Source organism: Tympanuchus pallidicinctus, unplaced genomic scaffold, assembly GCF_026119805.1.
Source record: "Tympanuchus pallidicinctus isolate F22 unplaced genomic scaffold, pur_lepc_1.0 scaffold2, whole genome shotgun sequence".
Lineage (NCBI taxonomy): Eukaryota > Metazoa > Chordata > Aves > Galliformes > Phasianidae > Tympanuchus > Tympanuchus pallidicinctus.
Window position 1 is genome coordinate 14,666,953 of NW_026294721.1, and position 23,048 is coordinate 14,690,000.

Genomic DNA, 23,048 nt, shown 5'->3' on the forward strand with positions numbered 1-23,048 from the left:
TTTTCAAGTTTGCATACAGAAGAGACAGGACTATGTTCCTTTTCATCCCTTTCAGTTTTTGTTGGAAATCTTTCAAACCACAACATGCCACAACACATTTTTGTGCTGTGATATTTGCTATTCAGAGGCTTATGTAGCTATGAATTATTTTTTTATTCATCATTTCAAACTGAATTTTGAAGTTTGAGTTCTTTCTTTAATAGTTCTCTATCAAACGGTGTTCCCCGGTGAGTTTGCAAGCATGCAACCACTTGCAATCAAAGATGTGGGCTTGAAGGCTACCTGAACAGAGCTCAAAGGATACACACACCTTGCAGATTTTTTCAGGTGCTTGTCAGTCAAAGCTTCCCCCACACTTTAAATACTACTGTCTTTTTTAAATATATGTGTGTGTGTGTGTGTGTGTGTATGTTTCACATGAAGCATGCACTCTGAGAATGAGTGGTTGATGCTTCTGCCACTCATACACTACCAGCAGCTGCTGGTAATCCCTTTGTTATTTTGCTTAAAATGAGTTTCTAGAAAAAAAAACGAAAACAAACAAACAAAAACAAACAAAAACAAACAATAAAAATGTTTAAAGGCTTCTGTAAATGCTTTTCTGAATAAATTGAAGATCTTCAGTTCTGCCTTTTGTCCTGCCTTGCCGCACATGCAGGTCCCATCCCTGGAGTCTCTTCAGGAATGCTGTACTGAAAGACCAGGTTTCTCTGAAGTGTCAGTCAGTGGATCTCAGCTGTGCATGTGGTTTCACTGGTGTGTGTGCTAACAAAGGCATCGACAAACCGGACTGAGTTTGAGGGAGGCCCTCAGCCTGGCTGGGGCTGGAGAGCTCCCCTTGTGAGGGGGAGCTGGGCTTGGGCCCCAGCTACCTGCAAGGATGTGGAGCTTGGTTCTTTGTTGCTGCACGTCATGAGAGGACAAGAAACAAGGGGACTGAAGTCAAAACTCAGAGCAGACACAGGGAGGAATGGGCAATTGGACAAGTTGCACGAAATGGCTGTGCAGGGTCAGTCCTAGGAGGTTTTTGAGACCTGACTCAGGAGTCCTGAGCAACCTGGTCTGATCCCACAGTTGCCCTGGCTTTGGGCATGTGGTTGAAGCTCTTCGGGTTCATCTCTACCTGAATTACCCCATGATGTTCCTTCAGGCCGGAACTTTCATCAGGAGCCAGGAGGAAACTTCTGTCCCCTTTGTGGGTATTCCTCTGCCAAGGGAAGGGTTTGCAGTGCAACAGAACATACGGTCAAAAAACCACCTCATCTTCTGAGAAAGGTGCTTGCTGAATTGCAAGGGCAGTATGGTTAGGTGTGCTTCTCAAAGCTAATCGCTGGCAATAAGGGAGGTTGATTGTTTACTTGCAGAATCAAAAAAACTCTACAAAGTCTATAAAAACTAAAACATTTTCTCCTGGTGAGAGTTTCCTTTGGCCAACTGCTATCTTAAGGTGAAGAATGAGTGCTTGTACTCTTTCTAGTTGTTTCTTGTACCTTTGAAGTGGTTAGTGAGCTTGTGTTATGCGGATGCCTCACTGCTAACTGAAAGCTTCTGAACCCATCAATGAATTGAAACTCAATTTGACAGAAAGTAATGGATCTGAATTTTTACAAGTTCACAGAAATAGATGCTTGGAAGTGAGACACTTCTGTAATGGAGAAGTTCTGCTGTATATTTGGTATATCTGGATACCAGATATTCTGGTATTTGAGAGGATGAGAAATCTGCATGGTACCTCCTTCAGACACACAGGAATAAGGACAGGATGCATCAGTTCCACGGCTTTTATGACTTTCTCCATTCCTTTTAGTTCCTTGTACCTTGTTGGTGCTCCACTGAAGTCAACTTCAATGTCTCTCTCTCAGGAAGTTTTATTCTCATCTTTTTGCTCCCAGAGAATCCAAATACATTAATTGTTTAAGATACATAAGGACCATCTAGAGGGTGCAATCAAGAATGTTCATTCTGTACCTTGTCCTGCTCTGATGTCTCAGGGACTCAGTGGTCTTGAGGGAACTTGAGAGTTACAGTGATTCACAACCATTTTTTTAACTTACTTACAAATGCAATCAGTAATTAAACAAGCTTCAGCAGAGAAGAGTTGCATCATCTTCTTAAGTACTGCGATATTTTTAAGTGAATACTCAAAAGATTTGTTAGATAAAATACAGAATTTTCCAAGGAAAAATTTTCTTCTGGGTTGGTTCTCTGCAAATAAAGGCAATGCAGTGAACTTAAAAACCTCTACTCTAGCTATTGAATGTATGACTCCAGCAAAGAGAAGTGTATTGTATGGTTTTATTCTAACACTTGTTATAGCTCTATTAATAATCAAGTTTGGATGAATAAAGTACATAAACCTTGCTAAAGCTTATTTAGGCATGGAATGTCTACAATGTAGTCAGCTACAACCATTCACTACTTCTTTGAGTAGAGTTTTTTGATGATTACATTGAATTTCCAAAGTACAAGTAGAAAAAAAAAGAAATAGGAAGAGCATTTACATCCATTTTAATTGGTGTCAGGCATAAATTCATTAAAACAAAAGGGGAAGAAAGACCGTTCAGCGGAAACCTCCAAAAGTGCAGATACAGATTTGCTGAATGACAATCGTTCAAGAGATTCTCCTGCAAGCTTGGCCTTTCTTTGAGACATTACGGTCATTAAACACTGCCACACAAAAGTTCTCAAGATAAATGAAGATGAAAGCCTACTGCAGAAACAAACTGGCTGTTCGTACATTTCAATCCATTTATGAAGGAGATCTTGGATACTTTACCTTCTCGACACAGCTTTGCTTCGAGGTAGTCAGTCTCCACCTGGTACAGATTTGTTTGAATTGTTATTACCATAAATTGTTACATGGTGACTTATGCCACAATTACGTAATATATTAACTTTCGTGCACAAAAATAAAATTGGGAAACAATAATTAAACTTAGAGAACAGAAAAATCACAATACTATTGAAGGGGAACATCTGATTCTGATATAAATCTGTACTGCAAGAATTCCATGAGAGTGAGATGTGAAATTTCATATTTAAAAACAAAAAAAAGTACATCAAAATGAATAATGCTAATAGTAATATAAAGCCAAATCACACAAGATCAGTTCATGATCAATGTAATAAATGCTTATTGTTCAGCAGAAAAAAAAATCAAGAACAATGTACAAAATAATAGTGCAAGAACAGCTGCAATCTATTTGTTCTCCTCAGTTTTGAGATTTTGGTTAAAAACTTTACAGCTGGCAAGAGATGCTGTTGAAAAACTCAGATTCCACTCAGTGGGCTGATTAAGGCACATCTTTATGGACTTCAAATGTTCATTTTCTGTGTTCACATCTATTGAATTCTGCGGCTCAGAGACTTTCACTTGTAGCGTGCTGTGAGGAAAGAAGTGGGGGTCGGAGAGGGGAGAAAGAAATGAGAGAAAGTTTAGTATGCTTTCCTCTTTGCCCTGCAAACAAGCAAACTGATAAAGGCGAGGTGGTGGCAGGCTGCCTGTACTGGTTTATGGTTTTTTGTTTTATTGCAGTATGTTCCAGAAACAGCCCAGGACCAGCAGACCAGAACATAACTGTGCTAGGCTCTCCATGCTGCGAAGCTGGGTGGGGCTTGTTTGTGTAGGAGCAGCTGATTTTGTTCGTTTACAGAGACTGTGCTAGGTGAGACTCCTGCCACCAACATTCCTTTGCACAGGAGCAGCAGTCTGCAGCCTGGCCTTCCTTAATCCAAATCCACTGTAAAACCACAGAACAGGAAATGGGCAGAAATTATTTTGTCTTTAATGACATTATTTTGTACGGCCATAAAAAGACTAATATAGAGACAAATCTAGGACAGTAAGTAACAGGAGAAGGAAAAGAAACCCGGTTCTCTGTGGGGATCACTAAGCAAACCAGGACATAAATGTGGATTGAACCATGTTGCCATGTAAAGCACTGTAGTGGTTCATGCTCAGGTGAGGAAAGAAAAAGGCAGAGTTTGGAATACTGTCCTGCCACTTAATGAAAGAAAAACAAAGAAATCAAATCAAAACCTCAAAAAATCCTCAAGGAATGAATTTCAAACCTCTCCATCCCTACTCTATTTCACTGCAGAGATCTTTGTCCCACGTGCAACAGTGTTCATCACCATCCTTCTCGAAGTGCAAGACTGGTAAAAAGTGGGAAACATTCCTAATTATTGAGATAGCAAACATGAAATTCAATGTACTGTAATGAAGGTTAGGAGCTAACAATCATGCAGTAAAGTACCTGCACCCTCTTGCTGCTTTTAAAGGAATCTTTAAGCAGCAGAATACCCCACCTTCTGCATTTCAGGAAGCCAGGTCTATCGCAGAGCTTAAGTGCAGATTATCAAGGACTGACTGCGCTGCAGCCTGTAGTGTTCACTGCAGTTCTAGTTCCTGATTATGTAACCATACAATTAACTTTGTAGCATATGTGAAGACCTAAGCAAAACTGCTTATAACATGGGTGAACAGTAGGAGGATGCCAAGTAGTTGAAAGACTCTACCCTGAGATGTACTGGTTTGCATTACTTAAGTACTATTGGCTGATTCACATTAAAGTTTTTCTCTTGATGGCAAGAGGGAATTATAGCTTTTTTAACAGCTGAAGTGGCAATTTAATATTTTTCACAGATCACTTGAAACACAATTTTCATGCTTTACATTTTTATGCAAGCTCTCTGGAAAGTTTTGTGCCTTTGTAATAATGCAAAGAAGGTGCATAGCACTTCTAATTTACTAATCCTTATTCCTAACCCTCTGTAAATGGGGTACTGCCCCCCAGCCAGTATTTTGTTTGTCCTTACTCTTCAGAGCGATCCTTTGTATTGTTTTTGCCTTTGCACCTTTTTCCTTCATGGCGTTTCAGGTTTGCACGTGCTTTTGTTACTCTGATCAATTCTTTCCCATTGGAAACAGAGCACGCAGTGCTCTGTGGAACCAACAGAGAAAGACATCAGTCAGTAGGGTTAAATTTTTGCATTTACAGCCTCTTCAGATTTGAGACTTTGCCCTCTTGCTGTGAGGAAAATCAAAGCCTCAGGATTAAGAACGTATGACAAGGAAGTAGGGCTGACTTCTGAAGTATTGCTGCCTTCCAGGCGTGGCCTGGTATTAAAACTTGATCTGGGAGCAACCAACTGAAATACTCAACAGCTAATTGAAGTGATAGTGCAGGAGTTTTTGGTTTTGTTTGTTTTGTCCTGGTTAGCTGAAAAAAACATAAATGCTGTGGGAGTCTAGAATTTGCAAACTCAAGGGCCGGGCAATCACCAAGTGCATGAAGTTCAACAATGGCAAGTGGTAGAATCTGTACCTGCTGTGGGGCAATCCTCTACAGACTGGGAAATGAGAGGCTGGGAAGAGACTTGGGGCTTCTGGATGACAGCAAGTGGAGTCTAAGCCAGCAGTGTGCCCTGGCAGACAAAAGGGCAACCATCCCCTGGGCATCAGGCCCAGCACTGCCAGTCAAGAGAGGGAAGGGATTGTCCTCTGCTCTGTGCTGGGTGGCCTCACATGGAGCACTGGCTGCATGTTTGGGTGCTACAATACAAGGATATAGAACTCTTAGGGTGTCCAAAGGAGGACTACAAGAACAGGGAAGGGTCTAGATGGCAAGATGTACGAGCAGTGTCTGAACTCCCTTGGTTCATTCAGCCCAGAGCAGTGGGCCCCAAGGTGCTGGTCTCTGAGGAGCATTTGGACAGTGCTCTCAGAAGTATGGTTTGATTTTTAGGTGGTCTTGTGTGGAGCCAGGAGTTGGACCTTAATATAAGCAAGGAAAGAATAAAGTTAGAGAGCTGCATTAATATATTTTCTAAGCAATGTGAATCTAGTCTTTCATCCCACTTTTGGTTCTTTTACCTGTAGTGATTTATTTTCTAGCTGTTGATGTAATAGGAGGTGTGACAATTGTGTATTTCAATAGCATTTCTAAGTAGATACTGGAATTAATTTTAAAATTAATAGAAGCAGTTGGATTTCTCCACTCAGATCCATCAGTATATTCTACTCTAAATTTTATCCTGTTCTGCTTATGAAAGGTAAGTGTGTATAACACATTTCTAGTCAGAAAGATGCTTTGTACAGTGATGCTTATGCTAGAAAGAACTGTGGGATACAGTCTGATGCTACCAGAAGCTACAAAGCCTGTTTCGGTAGAGCTTGGAATTGGGTTGTAGGTCATTATCTCCTCTCTATATCCTTTTGGTGTCCTCTACTTCGAAGGTGTGCACTGGGTGGAGAATGGAGCTCCTTTTAACTTCATTAGGTGAAATGCCTTGACAAAAACAGACATTTTACTGATCTTAAATGTCAGTCTCTGAAAAGGTTAAAGTTTCCCAATTCTGAAGCCATCTGTTTTCTATTACAGCAATTATCATCTATTTTCTTTTAGTCCACGTGAGAATGACTCAGTCGCTCAGCTTCCATGCACGCAAGTTTTGGAGGTCGGATGCAGGTGCTTCTTCACATGGAGCGCTGCAGCGCCACTCTGCGAGGCGCACATGCAGTCTTAAGTTTTCTAATTCTGAATATAGGAAGTGAGTGCATGTGAAGCAGTGGGGAAGGAGCAGGAGGAGCAGCTGGCTGCTGCGTGTCACTATAGAGCGCTTTGCCTCATCGCTGAAGAGTGGGGATGCCTCACGACCCATTGGCTTTTTTTGGCAGCAGTGGTACATGAAGCAAGTGGTTCTAGGAAGCTGTCACTGAGGATACCACAAGATTTTTATTTTATGAATTGTAACAATTCCCAAGTTGCCTTTACTAATCACCTCTGAATTCCCTTTTTCAGATCTGCTGGGACAAGAGCAGGTGCCTTTGCTATTCTAACAAATCAAAGAAGACAATTTAAATTAATGCTGCTGGATTCTGAAGTTCTGTCTACTCAGCCGTCTCCATGCAGAAAAGCCTATATGTGGCCAAGTATCCAGGCCTGCCAGGACCTACAAGGACTCTCTCCCCACTACATTTCCCACCTATTGTTAAGGAAAAAGGAATTAAATAGAAAGGTCTTTCAATTTATGTTTCCATTAAATATATAAGTATTTCTTTCCGAAGTTTTCTTTTGTTACTTCAGTTTTGCCCAATCATCCAGTTTCAGTAATACTGATTCTTACTGCTGGCACTTCAGACCAATTCTGTTTAAGATGATAGGCTGCCAAGCACAAAAGAGAATAATATTCTTTGAGCTCTTTATTCTCTTTGCAGTTTAAAACTGCATTCCTGAAGAAAACCAGAGGAAAATGACACCTATTGTATGAAAACGACAAAGTTAGAATAGTCTGGATAGCTGAAGTGCATGCATTGGTATAGTTAACCTCTGCCTACTGTATGTGAAGGCCACACAGAAAAAGTAGGCATAAGGATAATTGCTATCTGTTAGGAGACTTCTCAGCACTAACTGACAGAGATTACCATCAGATGTTGTGCATCTGTAGGCTGTAAAATGTCTGTGCAAGTGTTGCTGCAGGGTTATGCTTCTCTAATCATTAGCAATACTGGTTTCGTAGCACAGTGTATCTCCTTGACTGGCTGAGAGCTGTCAGTCTGTTTTTGAATTCTCCTACCTGACACAAGTTCTGCAAACCAGACTTGTTAAAGAAAACAACTATTAATGATGTCCAAATCTATACCTTAGAAAGCATACAAGCATTCTTGATACATTGCATTTGATACAAAGCAATGAGACTTTTAGCCAGAGCATTCAAAAAATGGAGTGGAAATAGAAAATATTTTATGTTGTTTAAGTTATACATGTACAAACCACTCCATGATTTCCCAGAAAATGAAGCAGTAGAATCTACACAGCTTAAATGCACAGTGACTACAGTGCCTTGACAGGCATTCAAGCAGAGGCTGATTCGCTAACGCTACATACATTGAAACAAAGGCAAATCAAGCACACGCTGTCAGATTTATTGTCTCTGAAATCTGAACTTGTCTTTGCACAATGCCAAAATGCAACATCAAAGAAATGTACTCAGAAAGATCTTTATGCCTCATTTCCATTTATCAAGTGGGTTCGCATCGTAATAAGAAATAAATATTGTTCAAGTGAATGAATGGAATTGTGTTTGCTAGCGCATGAGAGAGAAGTGCCCTGACAACAGATGGCACCCCCAACTAGATCACAGGAGGTTGGGGAGACAGCCAACATGAAGGGAGTGATCTAAAAATGAGATGTGTGTTGTATTTAACACAGCTGGAACACTAAGAAAAATAAAACAGTAAACAAAATATAAGTGAGACTGGAAGTGAACTGAGGCCAAAATACAGTGTGAGAAGTCAGAATCAGGATGGGTGCGTAAAATCAAAGAAAACACAAAGCAAATACATATGAGATACATGAGAAAAATAACTAAGAGTTGCTTTGAAGCAGCTTGACTATCTAGTATCGTGGTTTTTAAGGTTTTTGTTTAGAAGAACCACCATGCTTTGTGGCGATACACATTATCAGCACAGAGCACAGAATTCTTAAAGAAAGTGAAATATTAGGGTAAAGTGTCACCAAAACGGTGTGAAGAAGTGATACAATTTTCAAGCATATTTTATTAGCTTTACTATTAAATCTTTTTAAAGAAAAAATAGTCCTGTCTCTAATCTTTCATAGCATACTGTCATTGAAAAACCTTGGAAGCAAAAGTAGCTAATAACCTAACAGCTGGAAGGAAGCATCACTCATTTCATGAGGAACACCATTAATTTTTAGTATCTATTTAGGTATTTTTAGTATCTATTTTAGTATCTATTTAATAAATATATATTTATATATCTATTCACTGCTGTGAAACAAGTTGGCCTCTGTTCCACAAAAGAAAACAATTTCTATGCACTAATGGAAGCTAGCAGCATACAAATCAATTTAAACAAAACAGAACAGCAAAAAAATAATAATAATAAAAAAAACCCAAACTGCTGTGCAGTTTTCTTTAGAAACGTTATAGCATACATGTTTGCTATTTTAACTATACTTATTCATACTGAAAATGCATTTGTGCAAGGTTGGATGTTGGGGCTTGGGGTTGGACGTTCAGAACTGAGGATGTTGGTTTGCGCTGCTGTTGTCCACAGAAACAGAGCACCACCACCTCCAAATTACAGTGAATACAACTACGTATATTTGTTATTTGAATTGGATTAATCTCCAACCTTTAATTCAAAATATTTTTTGGCATTACAAGCGCAGTTATGTTATGGAGGGAGATCATCTCAGAAACATGAGACAGTCCCTGTGCGACTTACAAGGCACCAGGCTTCTGAATTAAGGAAGGTCAGACAATAATTTGCAAATTAGTAATTTCCTTTTCTGAGATTTCTATTATTTAAATATAATTTTAAAACAGCTGTGTATAGCGAGCTGATGGACATGCACTCAAGAGCAAAGATACCAAAGAAACAAATATCTGTAACTGGAAACACAGGTAACCAACTCCACCCTAATTTTAACAATGGACGCCTTACCTATAGCTCTTACCTCTTAGTTCACTTTGTAAATAAGCTTCTTACATTTAAAAAACATGTGACTGTTACTATGTACATTGCAGTAACAATCAATATAGTCATTAAGAACACTGAATTCTAACTGTAAGTACATGTTTTTCCCAAAATTTGGGAAAAAGCACCACTTAAGTGAGTATCAGACTACTTTTGATTTTCGAGTAAGAAAGAGTAAGAAATACTGTATTTCATCTCATCGAATTTTTCTGCTAGGCTTATATTTCATATACAGGAAAATAATCCATTATTTTGAGAAAATAATCAAGATTTTAATGGTTGAAAACATACAAGCTTCAGGGCAAGCCTGTATCAGTAAAATGCCAAATATAATCTCTCAATTACATGATAGTGAGAAACCTGTGAGAATGTCCATCCTAAAAGACTGACTTCCCTAAGTGTTCCTAAGTCTTTACACATGAGAGTATTCTAACAAGAAATGTGGAACTTTCAGTGTAATTCTCAGCAGGACCACTGTGTAGAAATATTCCACCTTGAGCTACAAAGTAAAAACAAAAAGAGTACTTACCTAAGAACTGCTTGGAAAAACATGAAGAATGTAATCGTGTTACTCACTAATGGATTTAAAATATGCAACTTATCTAAGATCTTCAAAACTAAGTAGAAATGAATAGGCTTATGCCCTTGAAAAGATTTTATGTGAAGTGTTACACTAAGACAATTTCTATGGACGAGCCTAACCTTGGTCATCACTGAAGAAAAAGCAATAACCAAATCAGGCTTCTTGTCCCTCTTACAGATACACCATGATAAAAGACAAAAGCACTGGTTTTCACCTGTATGACTGAAAGGAGCGTGAAATAAGAGGATGGAGAGGGGTGAGCTGGCACAGCCACTGAAAGAAACGTTTGTGAAAGGTATGTCTGCATTTTGTTTTTTGGTAAAGAACAGATAAAGATGAATGCAGACAGAAGTCAAGTTTGACTACTGAAAGAAGAAAGTGAAACCCGCCAGGCTGACAAGAAAAACAACAGAATACAGAAAAGAAACTTAGATCCCAGTAAACACGAATTTCTTAATAGATACAGATTTATACTTAATAGAGCAACAGATACCATTATACCAGAGAACACTGAAGAACAATCTAGAACGTGACACGTCTACAATGTGCAAGAAATCATCAGAAAAAGGTCCCCTTTGTGCAGTTAAGAAAAAATGTAAAGAGAGACATAAATCGCTAGACCTATTCCACAAGAGTACAAACAGAAAGAGTTCTAGAATTCCGAGGCATCCAGTGGCCAAAAGCACAGAAGGAAGGAAGACAAAGCCTGCGTATAGGCCTGCTTTGGAAAAGACATGTATCCCTCTTCTGCAGGAAAAAAAAATAAAATTACCTCCTCTTAAGAAGAGGTGGATTAACAAGTAGTCATGACTACTCAGAGAAGATTTTCCATGCTTGGATTTGAAGAAATCTATGATGAAGGCTGACTGAACTCCTGCTGATATATATTATAAATCTATCAGGTATAAGAGATAAATTAGAGAATAGCTAAAGTACACAATGAAAAATAAGCAGTTAAAAAATAGGATGAATTTGGACTGGTAATTCTGCAGCTCTCGCAAAACTGTTTTGGCATTCACAAACATACAGCTTGGAAATAAGAGCTGATGCCTTAAACAAAATGCTGTCCTTAAAATACGCCCTGAATTTATTTATGTGAAATTACTACCGGGTTACAGAATAAATTCAATTAAGAAGGAGCATGAAAAAAACAGAAATGTAATTTCTAATAGCGTCTAAGTGTTGTTTACCTAAATTGAAACAAAATTTCAGATAAGGTCATAGAATTCTTCACAACTCTACGCAGCACTGCAAACAGTGCTTAGAGTACTGCTAACGAAACATTAAAAAAAAAACAGAATAACTTCTATTACTCCCAATTTTTGTTTAAACAATGTTTGTAAAGCACAGTCCTGCAGTTATAGCAAAATAAGCAAAAAATAAAAGTACTTTTTAAAGGGTGAACTGGCAATTAATGCAGAAATATATTTGGCCTGAAAATCTGAAGGATTCTGATCACTCAAGGAGAGTCTGTTGATTGGGTGAAAGAGGAGGGAAAATCTACCCAAGAATACATGCAAAGAATAGCTCAGTCTTATCAGCCCATAAGTCTTTCCCTTGCTTTCTAAATCTAGAACATAGCTTTTTTGAGTGTAAAGACCACTGAGTACTCATCATATCTTCAAAATTGCTAGGAAAACTACTAATTTCTTTTCCTGAGAATGGATTAAGTAAAAACATAGGGACACGTTTAGATGGTGTTATTAATTCCCTACACAAAGCTAAATTCTATCACTTTATTCTGAATTGAGAACAAATCAGAAAGCATGAGGTTCTCTGTTTCGGAGGAAATAGAATTAAAGTGATATGATTAACAATACTGAATAAAATGAAAAGAAAAAAAATTTTTGTAAAACTGGGTATACAGATCCTACATAAAAGCATAGTGAACACAACACTAAACTACCGAAATTTCCTGCCATGTGAAGGAAATGGAAGACTTGAGTTGTGCTCTTTGAAATAGGTTTTCCATTCAAATAAGCTCAGAACCTTCAAAAAAGCATGACAGACAGCATATCCCAAGGTGGTATGTAAACGATCACAACTTAAGACAGCACCCAACACTTACACACCTCTCAACTTGTAAGTGGTTCTGTTCACTAGGTCACGTAATGGGAGAGAAAGCCAAGAGAAGGAAGGACTACAGTACTGCTCGTGGCTTATGGAGATGCGTGCTGTAAAAGAAGCTGAAGCATCAGACCATGGTATTAGAGCCACCACTGCGGTGTTCAGGGGGATGAGGCAGAGATCATCAAGTCAAATAAATGAGGCAGGATTTATTACACACGTGTAGTCAATTATAAATCAAGTCTGCACTTCTGCTTTAATACTTCTGCATTAAAAATGGTACACTTAATGAGAGTAGTCATTCTTTCCACTACTTTTGCTATGCTTTCAATCAATTTTCTTACTTTGTTTCATGTCTGTTTGAAAAAGAAACTTACTGTCTTGGAATTGCAGTTATGAAAATTTTCATCTGCACCATACTGAACCATCCTGAAGCTAAGTACTTCTTAGAAGAAGTATCTTTGTACCTTTGAGAAAAGAGCTAAGATATGGCTGTTAAAAAGTGTTTCTTGAAATCAGCAGATTTAATGATTGCTTTGGTTTGTCTCTTGCACTTTACCTCATCTAATATTTTACATTTGTTTTGTATTAGGAACGTAGAGCATTCTCCTTTGTGAAAGAGATAGCTGGGAAATCTCTTTCCTAAAGAGATTTCCTAAAAACCTTGGTTTTCTCTCTAGGTTATTGCAATATCTTCTACAGCAGTAGAAGTTATTCACATTGTATAGCCTCCTCTGTTGGACCGGACCACTGTAAGTCAAATAAGCAACAATACTGGAATATTAATGCCACACTAATACTCATGTGTATAAAAGGTTCACACAGCATTGCCTTCCAATTTGAAAAAAAAAAAAAAGTCTGTCAAGGGAAGTCTTGTTTGTGGAAAATTTTGTTTGTTGTCATAATAATACAGAGGTTATCTTACACAAACAATCAAGAGAACAATTAAACTCATAAAAAAAGTCCAGGTTTCAGTGTGATTCATGACTCCTGAAGTCAACTTTGAAATGACTACAAAGATTAGCAAATCCTCATTTAAAGGGTCATGCTAACTTGATCTCAATAAGGAATATTAAAGCATCATTCAAATATAATGAAAAATTAAAATAGAAAATTTATATTCCCTGCCAACGAAATACATTAAATTTTTCTCTGAAACTCCAGACTATTAGCAGAAAAGCGAAATTATTATCAGAACACACTTTTAAAAGCTCTTCTGTGTGAGATCCCAGCCCGATACCAAGCCTAAGAGGACAGGTATGTCATGTCATCGCAGCATGCAGTACTGCCCGCTACTGCAGGAGGTCTATGATCTCCTTTTTAGCTCTGATAAATCCACAAATATTTAAAAATATATTAACTATATTCTTATAGTCGTTTATTCCATTTTATTGAACAATAATAGTTTCTCTCATTTTAGCTTGGCTCTACTGCAGCTTTTACGATTAAGCTTGGCGGACTTCAAAGCACATGAGTGTGGTCTGAACCATCCTCATGGAAAGAAACATAAATGCTCTCCTAAACGATTTTTAACACAATTTACTGTTGTGGTGGCAAACACGTTTCAGTGTTCTTACAAAAGGTAATTTAAATGATCACAACATACATCAACAGCAAAAGGAATTGCCCTTGAGACATAAATGCATTGTTGAAGCAACAGTTGAGAAATTGAGTTGTTTATTACTCATTAAACCTCACTTTGAATAAAACAGGTAGTGTAAAAAAAAACAAAAGATGATTCATTCTCTCCTCTTGCTCAATTGACTGCATGGCTAGTTCTTGTTTCTTGGTACTACCTCGAACCGTAAAAACTCAATTGACAATTCCACTAGTATGCTTTAACAAAAATTGACTATACACAAGATCTGACAACATTCTGCCTACTTGTCACAATGCTTCATAATAAACCAGCATCACAATACCTCCATCTTTTAAGAATACACCAAGATTGGAAAAACTTGAAGAAAAACTTTAAATATTGACTGCGTCACCATAAGAACATTTCAAGCACGGCAACAGAATGATGATATAAATTATGATACCACATCAACAAAAATACAATCCAAAGAACATATGAACAAGTAATGATGCTTTCATGTGCATTAAACTTCAGATGCAAGAACTATGTTTGAAAATGCATGCATGCACAGCTAGAAATCATGTTCCTTCTTTTTAGCCAGTAGCTACATGCTAGACTAAAAATATTTTTATGATTTCCTTAACTGGTGCAGACAGTACACAATGTTGAATCAACATGCCAAAACAAGACAATTTCTATACCAAAACAGCACCCTGAAAAAAGACATTTACAAGCATGGAGAAAGCTCCAGAATTGTAATTTTTTTCTCTTTTAACATTTCCTTTATCAAGGAACTTTCTGTTATATCCATTCTAAAGACAACAATTGATATGATTAACTATGAGTAAGAGGGAAAATAAACAAAAATTGTAAATGAAGTAATGTAAAAGAGTTATCAGATATTTCCAAAGATCCAAAACTATGAGAGGAAAGTTATCAGGTAAATAAAATAGAGTCCCAATTAAAACTAACATGAGACCATATCACAGTAACAGGTCTTACATTGCTATGGCAAGAAAAAAATTAAATATAAATATAAATTGAATGCAAAATTTTCTTGTCTACAGTCAAAATTACAAAATAAAAAGAAGAGAGAGCTCTTTCTTCATTGGTAAAAAGAAACAAATAGATGCTACTCTTTCCTTTTCTAGTTCTAGCTTTTCTATAGCAACCTTGTGTCAAACTTTGAACTTCTTAAAAACAAGTTGTGTTTTTTTTATGTTATTTGGCCCCATATCAGTAAGTTAAAAATAATAGTATAAATGTAAAAAACTCCGTACCTCAGAAAAGCACTGTATGATTACACCAAATGAGCTTAATATGAAGAATTGTATATTACATAAAGTACAAAAGAAACAAAGTATACAAAGAGCCATAATACTGTTTATATTACAACTTAAATTAATGCCTCAGTTTATTATCTGGGATAGTTTTCTACAAAATAGAATACAAAGGGGGACATAAGATTTTGCTCTGATGTTTCAAATTTTATCTTTATTCTTTGGGCAATAAAGTCAGATTAGCTTACAGGGTTGTTTCTGAAAACAAGTATTTCTGCAGTAACTGAATTCCTTCTGCAGAACTCTTTTTCTGCTTATGTGGATACCTAACATCTTAGTTATTTTATTGAAATTAGATGAGACTTCTGGTTAAGGAGATTTCTTCATATCACAGAAGAAATAATTTCACAAGTGTATCCTCTTTGTAAGCATATACCAGCCTTTCTGAGATCACAGTTGTATAACAATGTATTATAAATATCTAGTTTTAAAAATAGATTGAACTCACACTAGCCTAAAAGCATTCCAAACAAATGCATTCAGCTTGATAACTGTATACTGTACTCAACTAGAATAATTTTGTATTTCCAATCGTTCTGTAAGGATTCAATGCACAAACCCTTTAGAGTCAGCATATTTCATTTGGCATTGAATGGATACTAAAACGGATCTCTGAATGAATACTTCTCAGAAGTACGTAGTGCTATTTTTTACCACTTAATTACAAAACCATTACAGATTTACATTAGAAATACTTAAGAAAAAAAAAAAAAAAAAAAAGTTTTGTTTTCAAACAACTCTGTTGGTTAATAAACTGAATTTCTGTTTCATTTTATAATTTACCCTTCCTCAGAATATGAGAAGCTATACAGTGGAATGAAATTCTTCATGTTGAAATTAATAACCAGCTGCCACCAACTTCAATATGTCAGAACTGATTTGCTGTCTCTCTGGACTGTATTACTTAGCTTTTTTCCTTTCACCTTGCCACGCTATAGCCATAAAAGAATGTAACAAACCTATTACAACTGAAAAATTAGCGTAAAATAAAATATTTTATATATATCGAATTTGCATTTCTGAATTATTCTGTTAGGTTTAATTTCATTACTGCTCTGAAATTAATATGAATATCACTAAAAAAATCCAAAGTGCTTAGTTGCTCGACCTCTCTAATTATTTAAGATTGCAATTTAAGGTGAGGGGGGGAACAGGAACTTACCTACTTGGCACTTTGGGTAATAAGCTGCCATTTGTCCACTATTGTATGATTGTCTCTTATGCCTTTTTCTTACATTTGTATCAGTGGTCTCCCATTGTGGACTTTTTCTTTTGTTTATTCTGATAAGAACTTCAGAACTACCAGTAGGATTATCATCATGGTTTACACCACTACTTAATTCTCTGCTGTGAAACTGGTCATCCAGTCTTTCAGTCACTTTAGAAGAATTAGATCCTTTAGGTGTTTCCATTTCATTCTCTTGTTTCTTTAATGTGTTTTGCTTAGTAGAATGGGACCTCAAAAGAGGGTGTCTTTTTTCTTCCAAATAGGCCTGATGGCTTTTACTTTCAACAGCTTCAGGAGAATAAATGACATTATTTAATTTAAACGAATTGTGCTGCTCAATATGGTTGATTTTCCTCAGAAATATTCTACAATCTTTAAAGGTTTTGGCTTTCCATGTATTTGGAAACAGTTTATCTTGGCTTTGTCCTTTTCTAACATTTTGTTGGCAACAAATTGTTCCATTTGTCTCTGCATGTGACTTAAGTATATTTGCTAAACCGGGATGTGGGTTAAAATCAGAAGATCCCATCATCTGTTGAACAAATGCATCTCTGGCTTCATTCTCAGTTGGCAAGAGGCTACTCTGAGATTCTACCAAAGTTTGAGTGGGCTGGATTTCTACTGTATTTTTTTCCTGGAGCACAGGCATTCCATCACTGCTTTCCTCACTTGTACTTTTAAACAACTGGCTTTGGCAAAAAAACTGTAAATTTTTCTTTTTTGATTTCCAGCCTCCAGGAGCCTGGCTATACAGCTTTTTTTTGGGTTGTCCCCACCTATCATGCTGTAACTTTTTAAATTCATTTCTTTTTAATCTGGCTAATGCGAAATTACTTTTCATGCTTAAGACTGGAGACCTCACCATGTTATGTAATATTTGTAATTTCCCTGCGGGTTTTGAAGGAGAGGATAGTGCAAACTTTTTAAAGTGCTTTCTGAAAAGGCAAGTACTAAGATCAGACTGCTTAGTTTCCATCTTTATCTCTCTAGTACTAACTACTTCTAAAGGATTGCGAGCATTTGCCTTTCTCACTAGTGAGAGAGACTGTGTTTCTGTAGTTTGCATAAACCAGGTGCAGAGTTCATTCATGTTACACTTTTTCTGAAACAGCATTTTTATAGGTGATGTTTCAATTTCTACAAGGCAGGAGTCTAAAGGGTTTGACATTTCACTGTTACAGTCTTGTTCAGTGGGATCCCTGTTTTCACATACACATTTATCAAACTCATTTCCCCCCACTCGCAACCAGGTATTAGTTATCTGTTCAAATCTATTATTTAGTTCTTCCATCAAAGTGTCACTTGAAGCGGAAGTAGCCCACCACCTGAGAGAAGGCTTTGATGAAAAAATGGGATCCGATGATACATCATTAATGGGCCCAAAATCACTGTCCCCAAGATTCTTTTCTGAATTTTCTGAATTTCTCATTTCTGAGGTATCTGTGGATGTTATGCTCTGATTTGATTGCCTGCGTTTTTCCTTTTGATCTTTAGCTTTTCTCAAATGGAGTTTGTAAGACTTATGCAGCAAGGCACTTCTACAAGTAAATGCACTAGAGGATGCTAATGAATGTAAGAAATGCAACGAGGGCTTTCTGTCTCTAACAGAGTGTCTCAATGGAATCTCGCGTTTTCTTGACACTGTTGTAATAACACTGTTTGATCCATCTTCTCTAGAATCTTTCTGCACACTCTTTACTTGACTCATATTATTGCACAGCTGATTGTTTTTCTCCTGTGATATGCTTTTTTCTAATAAGTTCTGCTGTTGTAAAGGAGGCAAACAGTTGCTAATGCTCACTTTTCTTTCCTGAGGTGAAACTCTATTAACAGTCACAGATATGCCAGAGATTTTTACTTTTGCTGGCCGACCAGGTTTTCGAATGGCAGTTAACGGTTTCTTAACTGGCCGTATAATATTGCTGCAAGGATGTGGTGATGCCAGGTTGCTCTTGATAGGTCTAACATAGTCATAACCAGAGACCTCATTTTCAGTAGAAGAATTCTGCAAGGCTTTCACTATTTCAGTCAAAGCATTTTCAGTTTCTGTGCTATGCCTCACTTTGCCGTGGTCATTGGCAAAACTGAAGTCAACCTGTTCTCTGGGCAGAGTACTGATTACATTTAGATTACCTTCAGAAACATGTCTTTTAGTTCTTCTTGACCTTCCAAAAACAACCGTCACAGTGATATTTTTGTTGCTATTAACTTCTTCCATTACTGATGCATCAGATTTGGTACTTTTACCATCACTGTTGAGTTCAGCTCTACATTCTCTCCTTTCAGTTATATCTACTTTTGGTTTTGGAGGCCGCCCAATAGGTCTCTTAACCTGCTTAACAACTTGAGGACCTATTTTCTTTGGTCTACCAGGCTTTCTTTTTAAAACAGATTCACCACTATTGCTTGATTTATCCACAATTTCATTTTGTTTTGAGTCACTTGAGTTAGTTTGACCAACTGCACAGGAGCTTGTAATTGCTTCCGCACAAACACAGCTTGATTCCTCCTTGGCACTGTTTTCAAAATCATTGACACAGATTGCATGAGAAAGATTTTCTGTGGCCTGTTTGTCTAACACAGTGCTTGTGTACCCCTGAAACGAACAAACATCTGTGCTTCCTTTAGCAGACGTAGTTGCAGATGTCAGAGTATATTTGATGCCTTCACTGCTGTTAACCTCTGAGACAAACATAAGCTTAACGGGACTTGAGTAGCTTAAGAAAGATGGTATTTCCCTAGCTCCAGAAGTTGTATGCAAGGCCTCATTGCTAGATGCAGAATTAGATGAATCAATGCTCAGAGACTTCAAAAGGCTGTCATTAATTTCTTGATCTATAACCATTTCTTGCTTGCTTGTTGTCACACACAGAGTTTTGTTTTTATTGCTGTTTGACAAAGGTGAATGTGGAAGGAAGCTTTGTCCTGTGTATTCCATTTCATCGGCACTGAAAGGGAAGTCACTTTTAGCAAGTGGGTTCATAACCTGTTCATAAGCATTATCTTTTACTTTTTGGCTTATTTTGTAACTATTCAACCATGAGCTGTTAGACTTTTTCGCTAAGTTAATTGTATCTTCTAAACGCTCTACGACAACTTGCAGATTCGTGTCTCTCACAATTTTGCTTATATTTACATCACTGCATCTTTCAGCATGAACATCTTCATTTATTTGCATTTTTTCCAAACATTCTAACGACTTCTTTGCATCAGATGATTTTCTGAATACAATGTTGTTTGTTACGTACACAGAGTACCATCCAGGAGGCACAATGTTGCGTTTAGTTCTGCCTGGGGTTCCATTACTCTCCCCATGCAAAGGAAGCTGATCAGTCTCTTTTAGAGTTGCAAAATCTCCTTGAGTTTTTGCAGATTTAGCCTGGTTGGCTGCAAAAGCACTGTCTTCTGAAAGAACTAGAAAGTCAGAGCTGGTTTGAAAATTAGTAAGAGGTAGTTTGAAAGACTCTGTTTGGTGTACTGGAAAACATACTTGTTTGGTATGGCAATTCATACAAGGATTACTTTCAAGACATTGCAAATCTTTATCTTCTATCACAGTTAACCTGTGCCTTTTGTTTGGGTATATCTTATCAAAATTCTTTGCAGATTTCTTTGCATTTCTCTCAGAAATTGACTTTTTCCTTACAAGAGTTTCATCAAGGCTTGCAAGCTGCCTCTTGATTTGCAAAGACTGTCGTCGAATATACGGTGAATCAGGAGAATTATACATTGCAAATAAAGTTTCCTGACGCTTCCGAAATCTTGTTTGGATTATTTTATTTTCCATTTGCTTATCATGTTGGCGAAGTAATTCCATAAAACTATAATCACTTGCCTTAGCATTATGCAAAAGGGAGGTTATAAAGTCTCCTAATTTTACATCGTTTTCTGGTGCCCTGTCAATGCTAGTAAGTTTTACAAGATTTGCTGCTATGTCTGTAGTGTCTATTGATTTTAACTTCTCATTAATACGGTCCATTAAATCTTGGAAAATGGCATAATGTTCACCTTTCTCAGCTTTCTCAGAATTCATGTAATTGTTGTCTTCTTCATCTATTGACTGCAGTGTTCCAGCTGAATATTCAGTCACTTTTTCTCCACATGTTTTGTTTTCATATTCAAATTCTCCATTGCTTCCTTCAGCTGGCAATAGGTATGGAGGCTGGTTGATGGATATTTCAGGCTTGTTATTGTCTAAAATTGGAAAATCCATAATTGATTCTTCCACTGTCTCAAATTCTTTATTCTGCACAGGTGACAGTGGTGGTGGTGATGGGCTGCGAGATCTACTTGCATTTTTAATGCTATTTAATAGATCACAGTCCTTAACTGAAGATGCACATGCTACTGCTTTCACAGAATGCTTGGTAGAATTTTGCAACTGTTCAGCACAATACTTATGAGAACTACATGCTTTGTTCACCATGGTCTTAATACATCCAATCGCTACAGCTTGGCATGACAAAGAATGGAAATCTTTAATACAAATAGGCAGAGGTGGTAAATAAGTGTTTGGTATTTGATTTTGTAAACAGCAACTTTTTGTTATCTTATGTCCTTTGCAATTGCAAAATGAAACATGAACATCTTCTTCAGTAAGGAAACTGGGAGTTTCAGAGTGGACTGAATATGTTTGTTTGCAACTGCAAACTATAGGAACACTTTCATCTTGCATTAAAAATTTTAACATAGCCAAAGTCTGTTGCCAGTGATATGAACAAAAAGACTCCAAAACTTTGTTTAATGCTGATTTTCCTTTTTCCAAACTAGTAGTTTCCTCTGAATTTGCATCAGCTGTTGAGCTTGAACTGAAAATGAAAACAAATCAAAACAAAACATAAATTACAGTAAAACACCACATCTACTGTTTGTTACAATGGCTAAGCTTGAAACTAAAAACCTGAAGTTTGCAAAACAGTTCTGTTCTATTTGCACAACTCTCTCAAACTTGCAAGTTTCACTAGAAATGATGTGAATCTTATATGTAGCTGTGGTAATCCTACCACAAGAAGAAAAACAATCAGAACTATGGAACATAAAGAATAGCTCAAAACACAACTTCTTGTATTTAAATGTAATTAAGCAGTGTTAACTTCCTGATGTTTGAGATCACCATGAACCTGGGGGCTCAGTGCTACTGCCATTTCACAAACTGAGCAGTTGAAGCACAGAAAGGGATGATAAATGACTTGCCTAAGCTCACAAATCAAGCTTGTGGCTGAAGCAAGAATGGATCCATTTCTCCTGAGACACCTCCTAAGATATTCATGTACCAAAACACATTGAATGCTCTTAGGATAGTCATTAAATATTCTTTTAATGACAGGGTTTTCTCCATCTTTCTAGAACAATTAATCTTAATAGGCTCATAGAAAATTTTAAAAGTAGCCATTTGCTACTGTTTCTGTTCTTTTCAGATAAAAATTTTCCTTCTGGTATTTAAATAAACTGTAGTGGTGCACCAAGGGCTCTTCAATATGTTACACACACACATATGCACACACACAGATTCCTTCCTCATACAGAGAGAGATAATCACCGCTGGAATAAGGAACTGCTCTGACAAAAGTTAATATCTGTTACATCTCAAATACAGGGTAGGTCTATATCTGAGAAAGACTTCTGAGCAGTTATACTCAATATATTAACTCAAAATAAAATCACTCACGAAACACTACCTTAACTATTTAATTCATTCTTTATCAATTATTAAAACTAATGTCACTACTTACCTAATCAATCATTTATACTGAAAAGCTGAAATTTTCCATGGTAGAAATTAGTACAAATATTTCTTCATTTAAATACAAATTGGATAGCAACTATCACCAGATAGTTAATACCTAATTCAAATGTTTTACTGAAACCAATTGCATGACCAGAAAATATTAGAAGAATTCTGTTTTAGAAAAGTATGTATTGTTTAAACATATCACCAAACTCTGAACATGACACTAACTTTTTGATCTAATACTATTTCGCTTAACTTTTTGCATTTAAGCCTGAACTTTGGAATAACTTAATTTTGTTTGGTATTATAATTGTTTTGAATAAGGAACAGACATTATTTAAACATACTATATTTATATAAAAGTTACCTATTTTTTTAATTAGCTCATACTCAATGTTATTAACATCAATAACTTCCAGCTTCAGGTTTCTTAACAGAAATTATGCATGCAAATTTGTAGTTTTATTGTCCCTCATTTATAGTTCAGAGCTTTAAAACAGCCAACTATGTTCTCTCCTTCTCTTGGAATATTTACTATGAAATGGAATATATTGAAGATCAATGAGTAGATAATATTGGTAACTCATAGAAGTCTAAGATAATAGTGATACTAGTAATTCAAATTGCAATTATGTTTAAATCAGAGGCATAAAAATATTAAACCCCTCTTTGCACTTGCAATCTAAAATAAAAACATTCAAGGACACTATGTCAGGATTTAAATGATTTTGAAACACCTCTGCACTGAAGAGTTAGAACATTACTTCTAGTTCCATCTTATTAGAGATCATCCTATGAATTCAGGAGTCACAAGATCTTGAAATATATAACTATGTTTGTGAAAATAAAGCATATTCTTATAAAAACAGTTACAGGTAAAAATTGCCCTACCCATCACCAGGAATTTAAAGAAATAATGTATCAAAAAGCTAAACAGAAGTGAAAAAAAAAACCAAACAAACACACCACTAGGTCATGGATATTTTGTTTGTAAATCACAGTAGATTTGTTACAT

The 23,048-nt window shown here is 36.7% G+C and overlaps 1 protein-coding gene across 5 annotated transcripts in view; it reads right to left on the reverse strand.

Annotated features, from left to right (window-relative positions):
- Positions 1–2,491: 2,491 nt before the first annotated feature.
- LCORL (ligand dependent nuclear receptor corepressor like) overlaps positions 2,492–23,048 on the reverse strand; it is a 73,065-nt gene continuing 52,508 nt past the window's right edge. The window contains exons 7-8 of one of the 5 annotated variants that reach the window (XM_052682803.1): positions 16,237–21,110; positions 3,231–5,776 (exon numbers count right to left, since the gene is read on the reverse strand). In XM_052682803.1, coding sequence (XP_052538763.1) covers positions 5,724–5,776; positions 16,237–21,110 — 4,927 coding nt within the window. In that variant the 3' untranslated portion in view covers positions 3,231–5,723. Of the gene's footprint in view, positions 5,777–16,236; positions 21,111–23,048 lie in introns of those variants that run through there. The other 4 variants (XM_052682805.1, XM_052682804.1, XM_052682808.1 and 1 more) reach the window with 4 other exon arrangements.